At 46.1% G+C, this 20,269-nt stretch overlaps 2 protein-coding genes across 2 annotated transcripts; one reads left to right on the top strand and one right to left on the bottom strand.

Moving 5' to 3' along the window:
• Positions 1-2,244: 2,244 nt before the first annotated feature.
• Positions 2,245-12,200, bottom strand: DMRTC2 (DMRT like family C2). Its single transcript, XM_036896557.2, has 11 exons — positions 12,159-12,200; positions 9,844-10,064; positions 7,619-8,978; positions 6,203-6,430; positions 5,963-6,120; positions 5,603-5,679; positions 5,169-5,340; positions 4,894-5,020; positions 4,083-4,143; positions 3,752-3,926; positions 2,245-2,793 (listed from the first exon to the last, which is right to left on the bottom strand). Exons 3-11 carry the CDS (start codon positions 7,861-7,863, stop codon positions 2,747-2,749), a joined length of 1,290 nt encoding a protein of 429 aa, XP_036752452.2. The 5' UTR covers positions 7,864-8,978; positions 9,844-10,064; positions 12,159-12,200; the 3' UTR covers positions 2,245-2,746.
• On the top strand, positions 9,640-13,436 carry LYPD4 (LY6/PLAUR domain containing 4). The gene is made up of 5 exons (XM_057493348.1): positions 9,640-9,654; positions 11,216-11,345; positions 12,088-12,201; positions 12,721-12,966; positions 13,204-13,436. The coding sequence occupies exons 1-5, from the start codon at positions 9,640-9,642 to the stop codon at positions 13,434-13,436; spliced, it is 738 nt and encodes a 245-aa protein (XP_057349331.1).
• The last annotated feature ends 6,833 nt before the right edge of the window (positions 13,437-20,269 follow it).

Raw genomic sequence — 20,269 nt, 5'->3', positions numbered from 1 at the left:
GAATGTGAAATGAGCTTCTGAAGTAAAACCTGGGTGGCTGTGGAAGAGGAGTCTTGTTTGGAGAGAGGAGCAGGGATGGTGGTTCAAATTTGGAACCTCATTGGCTGTTTCTGCAGACTGTCAACACAGTACAGGAAGGAAGCTTGGAAGGGTATGATTTACCCTTTTGGACCCTGGCAACACCTTTCCTTGCCCTGCAGTGGGAAATGGGAAAGGGGATTGCATATGAAACAGTGCTCACAGTCCATTGGCTGTAATCCAAGGGCTGGTCAGAGACCAGGGGCCCACTGGCTCCCACCCCTGGAGGAGAAGGTTGCTGCACCTAAAGAGGCAGCGACGTAGGAGCATGAGCAATTCTTAAATCTGCCTTTTCCCCCAAGGATGACCTCTGCAGGGCCTCTGCCCCTCTCCCTCAGGCACCAACAGGAAGCCCTAATGATGTGACAGACAAAGTAGGCCAGCTAGTGGTAGGAAGGGCCGTGCAGTGGCTGGGCCTAGCAAGAAGGGGAGGTGGGCTGCAGAGAAATGAGAAGGGCCTATAAAGAGGGGTTGGCCCCCAGCTCCTTCCCCCAGTCTCCATCACTTTATCCTTTCTTCCCTTTCTCATGTCATTCTTTCACCCCAAATTATAATTTCTCTTTTACTCTTTCCAGCTGTGACCTTGGTATACTGGGGACCCTTGGTCAGCCCTGAGTAGCAGGGTCTTAGCCACACCATATGTTGCAATGCTTCCCTTCTCCATGATTATGTGGGCTTGGTTGTCCATCACTGGGAGAGCATGGCACAGCACGGCTTAGGCAGGGCTACCATATATCTAAGATTAAGGGGCAATCATATATCTAAGTTATATCAAAGGGAGGGAAGGAAGGTGTGAAACCAACTTTGGTCCTTTGATTATCTTGCCCTGAGTCCTGAGCAGTGTTGTGGATTTGTTAAATGAGTAGGACAAGCCCACCTTCTCTAGGCCCCAAACAAGAAAAAAAAGTTGTAATTAGATGCCACCGCCATCAATTATCTCAAATAAAAAGAGGGGAGTAGGTAACATCAGGAAAAAGAATCAGTGATCTGGCATGTCTTTTGAGCTTTCTGTCTGCCCCTTCCAAGGGTGGGAATGGGGATGGGGGCCTCCAGGTCTTCATGTCTTTGGAATAGCTCAAGTCTTCCCTATGTTTGGAAGGGTGCAAGGAGAAGGACTCAACAGCAAAGGACTAAGAAACAAATGCAGGTAAGATCTTGTTATTTAATGATGTCTTGAATAGAAAAATATCTTGAGTTTTGAAAAACTCTTGGGACTCATGTCTGTCTTCTGGAGTTCTAATCTTTGATTCTGTGTTTTATAAAAATTACCTACTGATTGGTTTGGGACTGGACAAGTAGAAGGAATCTTCCCCCTATGTCTACCTAGAAATTTTCCCTAAAATACTTGGGCAAGTCACTTTATGTCTTTAAGCTTATTCCTTTATTTGTAAACTGGGAGTAATCATGCATAACTTAGAGTTGCTGTGAGGACATAGAGTGGGTACTCAATAAAAGGTAATAATTGTCTCTAACCTTTTATAAGTCCCTCAAAACTCAGACATATAAACTGCCCGAGTCAGGAAAAACCCTTGATGGAGACTCACTTGATTCTTCCTGCCCTATGGGCCTCAGTTTCCCCATTTGAAAATGTTATGTTAGATTAGCATTAAATTGGCATTCCACTGGCCAAAGCTGGTGTGAAGATACATTTACTATGGCCTACATAGGCTTTAAAGAAGAAAACTAAGCCAATGTTTGAAAATTAAGACATTTTACATGAAAATCTAGTTTTCAAGCTTCTTTTGAAAAATCAGAAGATGTGGCAAGATCAAGCCCCTCCTGCCGGGCAACAATCCCTGAGTGCCGAAAGAAGGCTGCCCCCTTGAAAACTGCAATTTCCAGTTTTCAACTGCACTCTCAGTTTTTCTAGGGTTATCTGACCTTCCTTCCTCATTTAAATGATCTGCTTGGTCCTGTAGGCATTTCAGTTTATGGCCCTCAGGACACCTGGAAACTGTCTATGCCTGGCACAGAGCAGGCACTTAATTACTGAATCAATGAATCTCCCACCAACTCTCTCTAACACTCATTCTTATCTGGCAATAGTTAAGTCCAAGTTTGTATTTATCTGTGGTAGTTACTGAAACTGTCACTTTGAGAAGTAAATTGAACAAGTCTCTTATGTTAGTCAGGATAGGCTAAGTTAGGCTGTGGTAACAAACAACCCCCAAATCTCAGTGGCTTAAAACAACAAAGGTTTATTTCTTGCTTACTCACACAAACCTAGTTCACAGGAATGGAGACAGACACGAGTGCATGAGTATGGACAGAATCACATGACAAATAAATACTCTGGAACATGAACTCATGCAAAAACGCATTTCGACACTGGCTAGCTTAAACTGTACATCTCTCTCTTTGTTGGGGATTTGAAAGACCCAAGGACCCAGAGTGGGTAAGAGAATATCCACCTTTGGCCAAAGAAATGCCCATGTTACAAAAGCAACCAAAGCTAACAAAGTATCTGAAAGCTTAAAAAAAAAAAAAGCTTGAAGTTTGTACTACATTAAATTCCATGCATAAATCCAGAAGTAAAATACCAAATATGTAGTGCCTGTAGGCTGTTACCCCCGACCCCAGTGAGGTCTCAACCTCTGGGCTTCTAGCTTAGGAGGGAGATGGACCCCAGATGCCCAATATTCAGAGCCACGGAGGGAGCAGGTCTGGGTCAGAGAGAGGGGCCCACAGACTGGGATCCTCTTCCTTCAGCAGGACCTATAGGCAGGAAGGAAGAGGGCAGGAATAGGTCACGTTCATTTCTCCCCCCAGAAACCCCTCTTTTCACCCTGTCCAATCCAGGCCTCATCCTGTTCACCTGGATTACAGGAAACACTCCCTCCTCCTGATTTTCCCACCTCCAGTCTCCCCTCCTCCGATCCCTCTCTCACAACTACCATACTTGTCTTTCTAAAGCTCAGAGTCTCTGAATATGTGCCTGCCTAGTTCAGAAATATTCCCTGGCTCCTCTTCATGCACAGTTGCTGGTCTAGACTCCTAAGCCTGGCATGCCAGACCTCCATGAGCAGAAGCCTCTCCAGCCTTATCTCCTTCTGTTGCAGCAGTTCTTCTAGGCTGGTTTCCTCCCCCTGACACACCATGTCCAATCCACCATTTTGGACAGGAGAATTCTCAGGTTTCCCCCGGTCCCTCTGTCCCCACAGGTGTTTTTCTTTCCTCAAGATTCCTCTAGTTCTCTCCAGGTTTGCCACTGAGCTTTTGTGAAGGCATCCAGGTTCCCCAAGTAGAACAGAAGCTCCTTGAAGGCAGTTATCAGATCTTTCCAGGCCAGACCCTAGTTAGTTCTTTAGTTCCTCTCCAGACTTCAGCAGGCAGCTTGGATTCAGGGAGAGCACCTTGTGCTGAAGTCAGGAGACCAGGTTCTGCCACTCTTGCTATGTGCCCCTGGGCAAGTCCCTGCCTCTCTCAGGGCCTCACTTTACTTGACATCAGGGCACTGGACATTTGCTTTAAAGCACAAAACTGATAAAATGACCCACTGAACAACTGTCAACTGCAATCCTAGGGGCTAAGTTGAGAAGCTCAGGGCCTGGGCCTCAGGATGTCCAACCTGCTGCTGAACCTGAACTGCCTCTTTGGTTAGTCCCTGCATCCTCCAGTACCTCCACTTCCCAACCATCCTTATCCCATTCTCTCCTTTCAGGGAATAGGTTACCTGGTGAGTCACAAGGGTGGTGCGGGGAGATCCAGGCAGGGTTGGGGAGCACAGAAGGGGTCAGGAGAGGAGCCTGGGATGAATCTTTCAGCCCCATAAGAGCCTCAGCTGCCTCCTGCTGCAGCTGCCGTTCTGAGAGCTCAGAGGTCCCAGCCAGGTGAGAGGCTCTGGAGACCTGCAAAGGAAAGGTAAAGAAGCAGACTGCGGATTCCCACTTCTGTCCACCCTCCAAGTGCACCCTCAGCCCCTGGTTACTTTGCTACTTCCTATTCTTCCCTTCCCCAGGCTCAACTTCCTCCCAGGGCCCCAGATCCCACTTCTTTCCCAGGACCTGCGGCTGCAGCAGAAGAGAGTCTGGGGTGCCACGGGGTTGGAGTATCAGGGTTGAGCATCTAGAAACAAGGAGAGAAGATGCCAGGGAGATTAAACGCAGGGACGGACATGTACAAGTGAAAAGAGGGGCAGGATTGTGCTATATTCCAATCTGAGAATCTGAATACCTTCTGGATCATTAGGCTTTGTGGCCTTGGGCAAGTCCCTCACCCTGTCTTGGCCTGCTTTGTGTTCTGTAAAGTGCAAATCCTTGCCAGCTTATTCCTCTCAGGGCTACTGAGGATTATGGGAAGTCATTGGTGTCAGTTTTATTAAAAACTGAAAAATCACCCAGAGGGAATGGGATGACTGTTCCTGCCGTTCCAGAGCCTGGTTTCCCTTCCCTTAGTCCCCCAATCCCTACGGAACTGAGGAGCACCTTGGCCCACCTTTAGGAAGCTTTCTCTAATGGCTTCTGGACTCTCTACTCCGCCCCTCCCCATTTCAGCAGGGAATTTGACCCCACCTTTTCTGTTTAAGCAAGTTTAATAGCCACTATTTGTTCAAGGTCAGGGCCTGTGCAACGTGTATTCCATACGTTATTGCTAATTCTCATGACAACCTAAGAGGTAAGTAATAGCATCTCCAATATCCTGACAGAAAAATAGGCTCAGAGAGGTAAAGATACATATATAAAGGTTCACAGCTAGACAATTAGTCTTAGACCCATTAGTCTTAGACCTTTCCTGTTTCTCTGTCACCTACTCTGGTGTCCAGCACAGGGTTAGGCTAGGCACATGTTAAACACATATCCTTCTCTTCCTACTCACATTTGGGGCAGGGCAGGGGGCCCTTGTGATTCTCCAGAAAGAGGAGCCATCAGTATCTGATGAAATCCTGGGCAGGTTGGGAGGGGACCATGAGTAGGCAGTCGGAGAGAGGTACCAGTGTTGACGCCTAATAAAGTGAAAATGCAGAGTATATAGAGTCAGAGGTCATGGTTTCTGTACTCCCTCTTTCTGCCCTGTATCCTCTTCTTCTCTTTCTGATACAGTGGTATGCTGGCATTCAAATATCTGTTGAATGAATATTGAATTCATCTTACCAAGGAAGGGATGATGCAGAGGGATAGCAGTTTCTTGGCATAGCAAGCGGCATACCAGTGGGGGCGGCATGGAAAGGCCTGGAGGGGCCCGAGGGCCTGGAGGCACGGGAGTCCAGGACAAAGGCAAGGCTTCCAGGGGACGGCTGAGTAGCAGCGGCCCCCGGGAGTTCTCCTGCAAGGGCACAGGTTGGAGTCAGGTACAAGGCTGGGGAAGGAAGGGGCATGTTCCAGGATGGGGTTAGAGCCCCCAAACTTCAGAACTTGGAGGGCTGTAAAGTCCTACCCCCTCGTTTTGCACATGGAAGAAAAGTGATTTGCCCAAGATGACATAGCAAGTCAGGGCTGGCCTAGAACCCAGGTGTTGAGGGTACAGAGGAAGGGGTCTGGGCAGGGGCTAGGGAAGAGTCACTCCTCAGGGCCTGGGCTCTCCTCACCTTCCCAGGTGGCGTCAGTGCCGGTGGGGCTGCCCCATGGGGAATCTGAGGCTGGGGCGCTGCGTTCTCCTTTCCAGCTGTTGAGGGGTCAGGGAGAACCTTGGTGAGCCGATTCTCCTCACTCCCATGTCACTCCAGCTGCAGACTGAGTTCTTCTCTTCCCGGACCCTTTTCTACCCCAGATCTCACTGCATCCTCCCAATACTTGATCACACTTTCTAGCTGGTGAGGCTGAGATCAAGAGGGTAGCAACACCTTGTCCACAGTCACATGCCAAGTCAGTGGTGGGACTGGGACTCTTTTCCCTACTTATGCTTTTCCACCCAAACCCCTTCCCCCTCCCTGGCCAGAAACACTCACATGGGACTCCTGGTTGAGTGGCTCCCTTCTTGACACAGCTGGGAGCTTTAGGAGGGGCTGCCCCTCTCTGCACCAGTCCTTGAACCAGGTGCCTCTTTACCTGCGCCTCCTGCTGCCTACGCAAGGCCACCTGGGCAGCCATGACCCTCCGGCGCTCTCTAAAAGAGGGGTCATGAGTCAAAAGGCAGCCACCCTTCAGATGAGGCCCATCCTCCTCCCTTCCCTGGATCTCATACTCACAAGATGAGGACACATTTGTGGCACTTGCAAGCCTGGAAGAGGCAGAGGCGCTTGTGGCCCTTGAGGTGGGCAGTGACACCGTGGTTGCGGCAGCGGGCACATGTTGGAGAGCGACTGATGGCTCTCCTGGGGATGAGCACAGTGCCCTGGGGGGCTCTGGCCTCATCCCCTGTGGCAGAGTCTGAGGGGCAGTGGTGGACAGCAGGCATTTCATCCGTTTCCATGGATCTAGGGGCAGGCGTTGGGGTGAGGCTGGTCTCGTGGGCCCTCACCTGACCAGCCCCTGCCTCTGGGAGGCCACGCCTGCAGGCCTTCACATCGTGATTCTCTCCCACCCATTCCCCCTCTCAGGTGCATCTTCTTCCCAAGAACGCCTTTCCTCTGTCCTTCATGTATTTTCAACTCAAACATTATCCTCTTCTGCTCACCTGTACCTTCCCATGTACAGACCCCAGTTTTTGGTGTTCACATGCACTCTCAGGCCCCCTCAGAGAATTCTACACCCCCTTTTCACCAACATCCCATTCCAACAGTTTCTCTAGGCACCCTCTGCAACAATTATCATCCTTCCCTCCTGCCTAAATCCAGTTCTACAAATATTTTTATGCTCCCCGTTGAGGTCTCAGCCTCGTGTATGCTCTGCAGTTCAATTTCCCCATTGCACCCCTTTTAATCAGAACACTCTCCTGCGTCCCCAGTACTGACATGATTCCCAAGGATTCCTTGCCCCACTTTCAAGAATTACGTTCCTTCACTCAACAAATGTTTGCTGAGCCCAAGACCCAGCCCTGATCTAGGCCAAAGGTGCTCGCTCACGGCCTCACGAATTCCTCTCCTGCACGAATATGCCCTCCAACCCCTCGGGCACACCCTGCAGCTCTGAGCCCAGTGCTTCAGGTGCCCTTGCCCGCTCCCCCCCAACTGAGCTGGGGTATTGCCCATGGCGCCTCCCCGTAGAGCACCACCTCCTCGTGCAGCTGTTTCTGGGGAGCACTCCCTTCCAGCAGCTGCGCCCGCCCTGCTCCAGGGCCCCAGGGAGGGGGCAGGGCAGGGGGGCGCGGCGAGGAGCCTGGGTGGGGGAGGGTCGGGGAGGGGCGTAAGGGGCGCGAGGGGAAGATGGTGGGGGTTGGGGGCGATGGGGGTTCAGCGCCAGAGAGTCCGGGAGAAGCGACAGGGAGTAGCAGGGCCGTGTTCGCGTCGTGCCCGCGGTTACCACAATCTGAGGCAAGCTGAGTCAGACTCAGTCAGGATGAGGTGAAAGACCAGAGTGAGGTAGCGGCGTGAGGAACGGCTCGGCTCGCGCTGGTTTTTCCCACCCCTTCCTACAAGGACCAATGAACTTCAAGCACTGCTTCCCGCCGCTGCGGCAAGCGACCAATGCGCTTCCAGATTCTGCCCTGACGACCTGCCCCTTACCTCCAGCCTGCTTCGCCTTGCGTTGGACTATCAGGCCAGCCAATAGCGCGTCGAGTTGAATCTCGCGCCTCCTTCCCCTCTCCCTGTGGCTTCTTTCCCAGAGAGTTCTTCCCTTTTTGTGGGAGGTGGCCAATGGGACGTCGAGTACTGCTTCCCGGAAGAAGGTGGCGTTGCCTCCCAGGAACGACTGCCCACCCCGCCCCCAGGCATAGGCGGGGACTTGTGTGCGCGTGTGCAGTCTCCATCGGGCCTGCCAAGTGCAGAGGTGCCTCCTGCACTCCTGGCCTCTACTTAGCTCTGTGGCTTGTCTTTGCTGTGGGACACCCATGTTTTCTCTCCCTTCTCTCCTGGTGCCCTAACCCGGATCTACCCTTTTATGTGATTTCCCTGGTTCCTGCCAGGGTCCCAACTTCTCAGGTTGTTCCCCTTTCCGTATCTCTTGTCTGTGTCAGGGCTGATTTTCCCAACGTCCTTTCTTGTTCTCTCAGAGTCTCTGCCAGTCCCTTCTGCCCATTTTTGGACCCGCTTTTGCCACGTGTGTCATTCCTTTATAGCCTGGCCCCTTTCCTCCTTTCTTCCCCTTGCTTCCCTAGTGTTTCTGTCTTTTCAACACTTTCCACACTCTGTGTGCATCCTTCTGGATTTCACCCGATTCTCCAGGCTCCACTCTAATCACCGCCTTCTCTGTGTATTTCTAGTAGATGCATGTCGCAGTTACCCTCCCCATCCTCTCTGTTTGCCCCCTTTTCTCAGAGCGTCCCTCCCTCGCTCATTTTCTGTTTTATCCTCTAAGATTGTAACTTTTTCCCCAAGACGCCCGTCTTTGTGCCCCACTCCTCATTTTCCTGCTGCTCTGGTTGTGCGCTCGCTGCTGGTTCTCCTTTGTCTCCCTGCAAAGTTCCATTCCATCAGTTTGCATCTCTTTCCCTGTATAGTTTCCCTCTGACCATATCTCTATCCTTTTTTTTTTTTTCTTGAGGATTTCATTCCGCTCTTTCCCGTTGTGTCCCCACTTGTGCTTAAATTGTCTGGCCCTGTGGTTTTGCATTCTGGGCTGGTGTATGCCATCTCTGATCGGCCTAACCGCTGTGTGTGATCCTCTGTCAGCCTTCACTTCCCCTTCCTGTGTCCCATCTTTTCTGAGGGTCTTAGCCCCTTTGTTTGCCACAGATTTCTGGGTTACAGAGCCTGTGTCAGGCATTCCAGACAGAAAAGAGTGGCAGAAGTGGCCTCTAGTTGGACTTCTCTGCAGGGGAGCGGCACTAGACAAAGCTGGAAAGGTTATTTGGAGCCAATCTAGGGGCGGCTGCGTGTGTGTTGTGTGAGGCTCCAATGCCAGTTAAAGAGGTTGACCTTGATCCTTTATAGATAGTGGAGAGAGAGAGAGAGACAGGAACCAACGTTTATGGAGAGCTTAGCACTTGCCTGGTGCTTTGTTTATCTTACTAATTTTCAACAAAGACATGATGAACATTGTCAACCCATTTTATAAACGAGTCCAACAAATTGCATAAGATAGTGCAGCTAGGAATTGGAGGGGTAAAGATTCCAACCTTGGTCTACCTTTTAGTCCAAAGCCTATGAACTTTGTACCACTTACATTGTTTTAGTTACTTCTAGTGATCCCCATTCCCCACTTTCATTCCCTAACCTTCTCATATATACTCACTGCAGGTGGCTAATGCCTATCTTTTGCTTTGTATGTGTGCTTGCAAGATGTGCACCATTTTATGTGGATGAGGTTTGAATTTATGCAAGTGATGTGCTATTTATTATTTAAACTAACATTAGCACTGTACTTTAATGATTGATCTATGTACATGTTATATGTACACCTAATCAGTTGCTTCTAACTGCTGCGTGATATTCCATGATGTGCCTCCCCTGCGTGTTGTGCATTCACTAAGTCTCAGGGAGGGTCCTTTACATTGCCTTCAACTCACTGTCACCACAATAATGCTGCATTCTCTTATGTGTTCCTTTGTAGATGATGGTGGAAATCTCTGTTACGTGTACCTAGGATGTACCAGAAATTGGTATGTGTAAACCTAGTTTACTTCAGTATTGCCAGACTCCTCCCTGTAGCACTGCTGTGGGCCTGAGACACTGATCAGAACTCTCAACCCCTCTGTTCCTCAGAGGTTGTTCCTGTTCCTACTCCCCCCACCACCAACAACCCCATGAGCAGCTGTCCAAAAAGGTCCCTGGATCCCCACATTTCCTACCAAATGCTTGTCTTTTTCCAGCTTTCTGATCCTTCACCAGTCTGATAGATGTATAGTTTGACAGACTGCATTTCTCTGATGGTTGCTGAGCTTGAGCATCTCTTCACATGTTGGTCAGCCTCTGGTTTACTCTACTGACAATCACCTCTTCATATGCTTACCCATTTTCCTTACTGGGGTTGTTCTCTTGTCAATTTGCTGGAGATCCTTGGACATTCTTGCTAGTTTAAGACATTGCATATACTCTTTTGAAACCATTTTGGGGGCATTTTCTATTATTTTAGAAATTTATCCATTTGGTCTGGGTATTCAAATTCATAAATGTAGAGTTGTTAATGATACTTTCATTTTTTAAAAAACATCTGATGTCTGTTACTTCCTATTTTTCATTCTGTATTTTATTTGCATCTGTTCTTTCTCTTGATTAGATATGCTGGAGAATATTAATTTTGTCAAAGCATGAATGTTACTTTTTGGTTTTTTTGTTGTTGCTTTCTATTTCATTGATTTCTGCTGTCATCTTTATTTCTATCTTTTTTTGGAGGGAGGATGATTTGCTGCTCTCTATACAATCTTTTGCACTAATTCATGAGCATATATTTTTTAACTCTCCTTGTTTCCTGATACATGTATTTAAAGCATACATTTATTTCCAAATATTGCTTTAGTTGTGGCCCAAATTTTGATGTGTAGTTTAAAAGAAGACTTGATTTTGAAGTGATTATCGGCTCACAGGAAATTGCAAAAGTTGTAACCCGTTCAACCCTCCCTCCCACTTTCCCATAGGGGTATCTTATATAACTGTAATAGAGAAGTACAAAATTGATGTTGGTACAATACACTTAACTAGACTACAGACCTTATTCACTTTTCACCAGATTTTACATGTACTGTGTGTGTCTGTGTGACATGTAGTATGTTCATTATTATTTAGTTCTAAGTATTTTTTAATTTCCTTTTCGAACAAAGGGTTATTTAGTAATATGTTAGTTAATGTCCACACACATTTGTTGTTCTGATCTCGGTTTCTGGCTGGAGAACACCCTTCTTCAGTAATAATAGTGATCCTTTGAAGAAGCCAGCATTTCTGCTCAGCATCATGTCCAATGGGAGAACCTAAGTAGAGTGAGAGTCACTAAATCACCTAAGTAGATTTGAGAAGCTAATGTAGTGGGTTTGGGCTAATTTGGAGGGGAGACTACAGAAATTGGAAAACCTGTGTTCCTGAAGGTCTCAGGGATCCTATGGCACAAAAACTGACAATCAATTTTCTGCTTCAGAAACAGTGACCTAGAGGCAGGAGGACTTGTCAGTGACTGACAAGAGCTGAGCTTGAGACCTAGATTGCAGTTGGTTTCAGACTGACGTCTAGCATCCAGGACCGAGACACAGGACCACGGGACCCCAGCGCTTGAGCCCTGTGCGGCTGATCTGCCTACTAGCGGCCATCTCCATCCTGCCTCGCATGTCTTGTGGGCTGGATGCTTTGGGACCCCCAGAGGGTGGGTAGCTGACTCATAACTAGGGGAAGGGGGGCTGGTTATGTGGGTTCCTCAGGGGACTGGATCTGGGGAGGCGGAGCTCTTAGTTGGCAGATCGGGCTGAGAAGGCAATGTGAGGGGCAGATAACTGGTAGAGCATTCTCTCTTTAGAAAGGGCTGGGGCTCTTTTGTGCTATGAAGCAACCTCCTCACGCTTCTGAGCGGTTTCTCTCCACAACTGGAAGTGGCTTCTGATGAGGAGCATAGTATGTAAGCTGAGGGAGGGCTGTGAGGAAACACTGGTGCTCCTCGAGACAGGTGAAGGGGAGTGACCTTAATAAATGTCATTTTTCTTGCTCTTCCGAGAGCTCCATTCCGGGCATCCAGGGACTCTGAACTCGAGTTCCAGATATTTACCCATTATATCTTTGGGAATAATGTCAAGACCCTGGCAGGAGAGGGGCAGGACCTGGGGCAGCAGGGTGTGGTGTGGGCTCGGTAAGAGGGCGGAACGGAGGTGGGCACATCCCAGCAGGAGGGGGGCATTCTGGGAGAGAGGAAAAGAATGAGACACAAGGGAGAGAAGTGAGGACAGACAGACGGAAAGCGGGGATCTGAGCCCGTGCAGCTGCGGCGGGGCTCCTGGGGGAGGGGCGAAGTCGGTCGTGGGGCGGAGCGAGCGGGAGGAGCAGGGCGGAGGGCAGAGGGTGGACTAAGGGGGCGGCCAACGACACTGATCAGCGCTCTCTAATCTGCTCCTCAGGGACCAGAAGGGCAGTTGTGGGTTTTAAAGGCTGCACCCCAGCCTCGTCTTACTCCCCGCAAGTTTCCTACCTCGTTTCGCCGCCCGGATTGTCCATTGCCTCCTATAGCCGCTGTTGGATTTTTCCCAGAGGAGAGCGCCGCCCCAAATCACTCACAGAAGGCGTCTCTTGATGCAATAAGCAAGAGGAATTTATTTAGAGACCAGCTAGCTGGGGTCCAAGTGTCAGCCCGACGCAGCGGGTCTCAACAAGGACCCTGAGCACTTAGAGTCAGAGGTTTTTATAGCATTTTCAAAAAGGGCAGTATTTTTCCATAAGCACATCACATTGTTTTTCCAAAAAACACATACATTTTGGCTGACGCCACATCCTGGGGGTCGGGTGAGATAAGATCACCCTCGGAATGTTGGCTGACGCCACATCCTAGGGGTCTCTGGTGAGATAAGATAAGCTTGGTATGTATGATTAACTGATTGAGGTTGGCTAACTAAAGGTCACTGCAATTAACGCTGGCTGACTAACTTGTTTTTCAAGGTTCTAATATTTTCCTATTTTCTTCCTTCTAGGTTAGAAAATGGTGTCTAAGCTTTTTAAGATGGCTGTACTTATGCTAACTTTCTATCTTCAATAAGGTTGGATTTTTAGTGAAGGGTTCTACAGCCGCGTCTGCCGGAGGTATCTCTGCAATAACCTCACCAGCTTGGATCCTTTTGTGAATATCAAGGCCAACTCTCTTGTGTCTACAGCATTTCCTTCCGAGAGCTGCCCAACCTGTGTGGGCCTGCGCTCTACGGATTGCCTCCCAAATTTTGTTACCACCGATTCTTGCCCCCACGGTGCCTCTAAGTGTCACAGTTCCACCTTAAAATTTCAGTCAGGTGAGAAGAGAGAATTTATCAAGTGTCTGTTCTGTGCCAGGCGCAGTCTGGTGCCTTCCCATTACGGAGAGAGGCTGGTGGGATCGAGAGAAAGGACTGGGGTTGCAGCGACCAGGTGTATAAATTCCAAGGCAGAAGGAGAAGGATGCCTGGTGTCCAAGTCTTTGGTGGGAGAGCCAGTGATCTGGTCTGCGAGGGGTGTCTAGAAGGAGGGGCAGGGCACTTGAGTCTTGAAAGTGTCCCTGACCCTCCCCCTCTCCCTTAGAGGGTCTCTCAATACCACCTTCCTTCTCATGGGCTGTGCTCGTGAACACCGCAAAGTGTTAGCAGATTTTCGCCATATTGGGAGCATCAGAGTGACTGAGGTCCTCAATGTCTTAGAGAAGGCCCAGGCTGCTGGGGCAGAGCTCTCCAGTCGGCATCCTGCCTTGGGCATCCTCTTAGGCCTTTTGCTCGCCCTCAGGCACTAGCCAGACTGGACACACACCCACATTCCTTCACATAACCAAATAAAGTCATGGAGTTGCCTTTCTGCTTTGTCCTGTGGTCCATGTGGGCTGTGGAGGCATGGAAGGTGTGAGGAGGGCCAAACCCATCCAGGGAGGTGGAGGGGAGGCCCACGCGGCGGGTGGTGTGGGGGATGAAGTGAGCAGGGGGTGGCGAGGAGGCCGCTGCCATAGTGACATGTCATTCCCAGCAACCAGGAGGAACCCATATATTTCTTTTCTCCTCCACTTTCCTTTGGGGACCTGAGTTCTAGCCTGGGTTCAGCCACTGACTCAAGGATACTGGACAAGACCCCTTTTCTGGGATTTAGAATCCTTGCCTTTAAAATGAAGGGCTTTAGCATATGAAGAAAACAAATCCTACCATATGCAAGAACATGGATGGAGCTAGAGGATGTTATGCTCAGTGAAATAAGCCAGGCAGAGAAGGACAAGTACCAAATGATTTCACTCATTTATGGAGTATAACAACGAAGAAAAACTGAAGGGACAAAACAGCAGCAGACTCACAGACTCAAAGAAGGAACTAGCAGTTACCAAAGGGAAAGGGGTGGGGAGGGAGGGAGAAGGGTATTAAAGGGCATTATGATGAACACACATAATGTAGGGGGGTCATGGGGAAGGCAGTATAGCACAGAGAAGACAAGTAGTGACTCTACAGCATCTTACTATGCTGATGGACAGTGACTGTAATGGGGTATGTGGGGGGACTTGATAATAAGGGTGAATGTAGTAACCACAATGTTGCTCATGTGAAACCTTCATAAGATTGCATATCAATGATACCTTAATAAAAATAAAAATAGGAAAATGAAGGGCCTTAGGAATTAGGGCTGAGGCTCAGCAAGGTGATTTTAAAATACTGTTACTTCTCAAAAAACTCAAAATAGAAATACCATTTGACCCAGGAATTCCCTCCTAGGAATTTACCCTAAGAATCCTAAGTGTCCATCAATAGATGAATGGATAAAGAAGATGTGGTACATATACACAATGGAATATTATTCAGCCATAAGAAGAAAACAAATCCTACCATTTGCAACAACATGGATGGAGCTAGAGGGTATTATGCTCAGTGAAATAAGGCAGGTGGAGAAAGACAAGTATTAAATGATTTCACTCATCTGTGGAGTATAAGAACAGAGCAAAAACTGAAGGAACAAAACAGCAGCAGACTCAGAGAACCCAAGAATGGACTAACAGTTACCGAAGGGAAAGGGACTGGGGAGGATGGGTGGGAAGGTGGAAAAAGGGGCATTACAATGAGCAGACATGGAGGGGGGGCACGGGGAGGGCTGTTCAACACAGAGAAGACAAGTAGTGACTCTATAGCATCTTACTATGCTGATGGACTCTGACTGTAATGGGGTATGTGGGGGGTACTTGACCATGGGAGGAGTCTAGTAAACATAATGATGCTCATGTAATTGTAGATTAATGATACAAAAAAATCTTATTTTAAAGAAATAAAATACTGTTACTTACTGAGCTTGGTGGGTGTCAGATACGGTGCTAGTATCTGAACTAGGGTTTCATATCTAGCAGCTCAGTCCTCACAAGACCTCAGTGAGCTAGGTCTCTCTCTGTATTACAAAGAAAAAACTGGCTCTAGAAAGTTGATACCCACCCAGAGTAGAATCCTTCTTGCCTTCCCTGAAGATTGCTGTCCCTTCTGAGGGAATCTTAATTGAGAAATTTGGAGACCTGGGCTGCTTTCCTCTGTCCAGTATTTGTTTCCTTGTGTAGGTTGATGAATAAGGAGGAAGGAGGAAAGAGCGGCGCTGGGGGTGGCTAGCTTTCACCCTAAATTCAGGTTCCCAGCTCCTAGGAGAGGAGGACAGTGTAATTCCTCCCTCTGGACATAAGGGGGCAGCAGATAAACGACCTTGCAACTTCATGCCCTCAAGTTAGGCAGAGGCTCCGAGCTCGTATAGGGGAGGAAGATAGGGGAGGGAGGGTCTAGCTGGGCCATTTACATGTGTGATCTCAGTTTAATTCTCTCCACTCTCCTGTGAAATGGGGAGGCAGCCTTTTACTGTTACCTCATTTGCTCTTACTACAACCTTATTAAATAGATATATCACTTCGGTATCTTCTGAGGCCCCAGACCCCACCTTTGTTAATAGCTCAGGCACGTGGGATCTGACGTACAGGTGCCTACAATTGGCCTCAGAGGTGGGACTGGGCGTGAAGACCTCCATTTCTATGAAGAGGCTTTGGAAAGGTAGCTGGGGAGCCAAAGGTGGCCATGGTGAGTGGAATAGGTTTGGGGGGAGACCAGAGAGCCTGCGGCCAGAGGCTGTTAGGTAATAGTTTTATGGGTGAGTTTTATCAGTGGGTTTCTGTACGTCTGACCAGTTGGGTGAGTAGACAGTTTTAGAGGGCTGAGCAGATGCCTGGGTAGGCCTAGATTCCCTTAATTCCACTGGCCGAGGTGGTAAGGACATCAGTAACCTTCAAGGGAGCTGGGAAGTCAGGGGAGGTGGTAAGCTTAGGTGTCCCAAGTAGATGGCCCCAATCGTGATACCAGAGATAGGACAGAATTACTATGTGCAAATGATTATGCATAACAAAAAATGTTGGATATGGACTGTGATTGAATGAACCCCACAAACATATCACTCAACCTAAGAAATAGGGTATAGGAAGTAACTGCATCTTAACCCTATGTTCCTTCTCATCCCATCTCTTTGCCTCGTCCAATGAAGTACCTACCACCCTACATTTATGTGGCTTGGATTTTTATATGCTTTGATCACATTTGTATACTATGTTTAAAAAATAAATGTTTATCTGTGGCATCTTACTATGCTGATGGACAGTGACTGCAATGGGGTATGGGGAGGGCCTAATAATATGGGTGAATGTAGTAACCACGGTGTTTTTCATGTGAAACCTTCCTAATAGTGTATATCAATGATACATTTATAAAAATATATAAAAATAAAAATTAAAAAATGTTTAGATTTGATTGCTTTTGACCTATGCAAAAATTGTTTATTTCACGTAGTTTTCAGGAACTTATTTTTTAAAAACTCCTTCATGTTTCTATCACTCATCCACGTTCTAGCTATGGTTTTGTTCTTTTCACTGATGTATCACCTCCTATTGCATTATTGTATCACAATGCAATTCTTGTCAATCACCTTGGCTTCTTCTCCTCAGTTTTTTAATACTTAAGGCCATGGCTGCTATGAATATTCCAGTACATGTCCCCTTGTGCTCATGTGTAAGACTTTCTCCTGGGTACATACCCAGGGGTGGAATTGCTGGGCTGTAAGGTTGGTTCTGCTTTGGGAGACAATGCCAAGTTGTTTTTCAAAGCAGTTGTAGTATTTATACATTACTGGTAACAGAGTAAAGAATTCTTGCCGATGCACATCCTTCCAACTTTTCAGACTTAATCAATTTTTGCTATCTGGTTGGCATAAAATGGCATCTCACATGGCCTGCATTTATATCTCCCTGATTACTCAGTAGGTTGAGCTTCTTTTCATACGTGCGTTGGCTGTGCTTCTTTTGTAAAATGCCTATTTATGTTTTGATTTTGGTCTCTTTATGGGGTTGTTTCTTAGTGATAGGTAGGAATTCCTTATGTATGTTAACATATACACTAATCCTTTGTCAGCTCAATGGTTTGTCTTCATTTCTTATGGTATCTTTTGAAGAACAGACTTTTAATGCTGACTTTTTCAATCTTCCAGTTTTATGCTTGAAGGTCCTGTGCCTTGCTTAAGAGATCCTTCTCTACCCCAAATCCAAAAGGTGTTCTCCTTTATTTTCTCCAAAAAAGTTGGCTTTTCACACTTAAATTCTTGATTTATTTAGAGTTGATTTTTATTTATCTCTGAGGTAGGAATCTTTCATATTTTCACATGCTAACTATAGCCCAGCCCCTTTATTGAATAATTCTTTCTTTCCCCATTACTCTGCAATGGTATTTTGGTTATATACCAAGGTTCCATATCTGTATGAGCCTGTTCTGGGCTCCATATTTTCCCCATTGATCTAATCTATTCCTGTGCCAACACTACCCTGTCTTCATTTTTATAGTTTGTAATAAATCTTTATACCTGATAAAGGAAGTTGTTTCTCCTACTCCCAATTTGTTCTTCACCTTTAGGAGAATCTTGGATATTCTTGAACTTGTGCACTTCTACATGAATTCAGGATCAACTTGTCAAGTCCCACAAAAATCTTGTTGGGATTTTAATTGGAATTTCATTGGATAATAGCTGATTTAGGGAAGAGCTTGTATGTTTGTGAAGTTGAGCCCTTGAATCCACAAGCGTGATCATCCCCATTTATTTAAGTCTGCCTTAATATTCTCCAGTAAAGTTTTTTATTTTCTGTATCAGGATCTTTTGTTAATTTATTCCAAAATTATCTATATTGTTTGCTACTATAAATTATATCTTTTAAAAATTACATTTTCTATTTGTTTCTAATCTACTATTCTGATTTTATAGAAGTGCATTTGAGTTTTGTAAAGTATATTGATCTTAAAGCTAGACATCTTGCCAGACTCTTCTATTATTTCTAATAATTTGTTTATAGGCTTTTCAGGGTTTACTGTATAGAAAATACTTGTGAATAATGACAGTTTATCTGTGCACACTGTAATGCTGGGCATCCCCGGGTTACTCTTGACTTTAAATGAAATTCTTCCATTTTCCAATTAACAGTTTGCTGTTTGTTTAATTTTGTCTTTGGCGGGGGTAGATGCCTTTCATTTTTTTCCCAGCTTTATTGAGATATAATTGACATATAATAGTGTAAATTTAAGTTGTACAATGTGATGATTTGATACACATATATTTTGCAAAATGATTCCTACCATAGCATTAGCTAACATTTCCATCACATCATATAGTTACCATTTCTTGTGTCAGTGGGATTATTTAAGATTTACTGTCTTACCACTTTGAAGTATACAGTATAGTATTATTAACTATAATCACCATACTGTACATAAGACCCCCAGACTTTATTTATCTTATTCAGGAGCCCCCCTTATTCATGAAGGATTTGTTCCAAGACCTCCAGTGCCTGAGACTGTGGATAGTACCAAAGTCTATATATATACTATTTTTTTTTCCTATGATAAAGTTCAATTGATAAATTAGGCACAGTAAGAAATTAGCAATAATAATAAAATAGAACTGTTTTAACATTATATCCTGAGAAGTTATGTGAATGTGGTCTTTCTATCAAAATATCTCATTGTGCTGTATTCACTCATCTTGTGGTGATGTAAGATGAGAAAATGCCCACGTGTTGAGATGAAGTGAGGTGAATGACGTAGGCGTTGGGACATAGCTTTAGGCTATCATTGACCACGTATCAGAGGAGGATCATCTGCTTCCGGGCGGCAGTTGACCACAGTAACTGAAACCTCAGGAAGCAAAACCATGGATAAGGGGGGAACTGCTGTAACTATAAGTTTGTACCCTTTGACCAACACCTCCCCATTTCCCCTACTCCTTCACCCCCAACCAAGCCCCTGGTAGCCACCACTCTACTTTCTGTTTCTATATGTTTGGCATTTTTAGATTCCACATATAAGTGATACCAGTATTTGCTTTCTTCGTCTGACTTACTTCACTTAGCACAATGCCCTCAAGGTCCATCCATGGTGTCACAAAGGGCAGGATTTCCTTCTTTCTCATGAGTGAATAATATTCATTGTATATATACAACACATCTTTATCCATTCATCCACTGATGGACACAGGTTGTTTCCTTGTGTGCAACAACTTGGCTATTGTGAATAATGCTGCAATGAACGTGGTATGCAGATACACGAAGATGCTCTTTAGCGGGCTAAGGAAGTTCCTTTCTATTTTTAGTGTAACATAACCTGATGGCAAGTGTTATCAAATGATTTTTCTGTATCTTTTGAGATGATCGTGAGTTTTCCTTTTGGTCTGTTGATGCGGCAAATGATGTGGAATTTAAAAACTTTAAAAATTGATGTGTTACTTATACAGAGAGATGTGTACACATAAGTGTACTGCTTAAGGAGTTTTGAAAAATCGAACACACCCATGTGTCTAGCAGCTAGATCAGGAATCAAAACACGTTGCTAACACCCTAGAAGCTACTGCCCTCTTCCTTTTATAGATTCCAAATGTTAAATTACCTTTGCTTTTCTGCGATAAATAAAACTTAGTCATGGTGTATCATCTTTTTTAATACATAGGAGAGGGGCAGGTGAGGTCGGCAGAAACCAGCAGGCAGCCAGTTGGCCAAGGAGGTGCAGATGCCCTGGCAGCAGGAGCGGTGGCCACAGTGACTCTACCAATAGTTCATTAATATCAAATATCTATTTTGTGTTTAAATTTCTTCAGTTGCCTCATGATACTTAAAAAAATAGTTTGTTTGAATTAGGATCCATTCAAGGTTCATGCCTTGCACTTGGTTGATACATTCTGTAAATCTGTTTAAATCTCTTGCTATTAATTTGTTGAAGAATTGGACATACGCCTTCAGCTCCCTATAGTTTAAATACAGTGGTGTCCTTTAGCATATTTTCTCTCTCTTTTCTTTCTTTACCTGTGGTACTTAGATATGGAGCCATGATTCTCAACCTTGGTTGTACATTAGAATCACTGATCCTAAAATCAGAATCAGGTATTGATATTGTTTTTGTGCAACTCCACAAGTGATTCTGAATTGACCAAGGTCAAGAGCCAGAGATATAGATTAACCAAACTCAAGGCTTGATTCTACAGTAAGATTTCATTGTTGATGGTGTATATTTGGAGCCACACAGAGTTTGGTTGTCTTTGGGATGA

Source organism: Manis pentadactyla, chromosome 15 (genome assembly GCF_030020395.1).
Source record: "Manis pentadactyla isolate mManPen7 chromosome 15, mManPen7.hap1, whole genome shotgun sequence".
Classification (NCBI taxonomy): Eukaryota; Metazoa; Chordata; class Mammalia; order Pholidota; family Manidae; genus Manis; species Manis pentadactyla.
The sequence above is the reverse complement of the archived record's forward strand: the minus strand, read 5'-3'. Positions and strand labels throughout refer to the sequence as shown.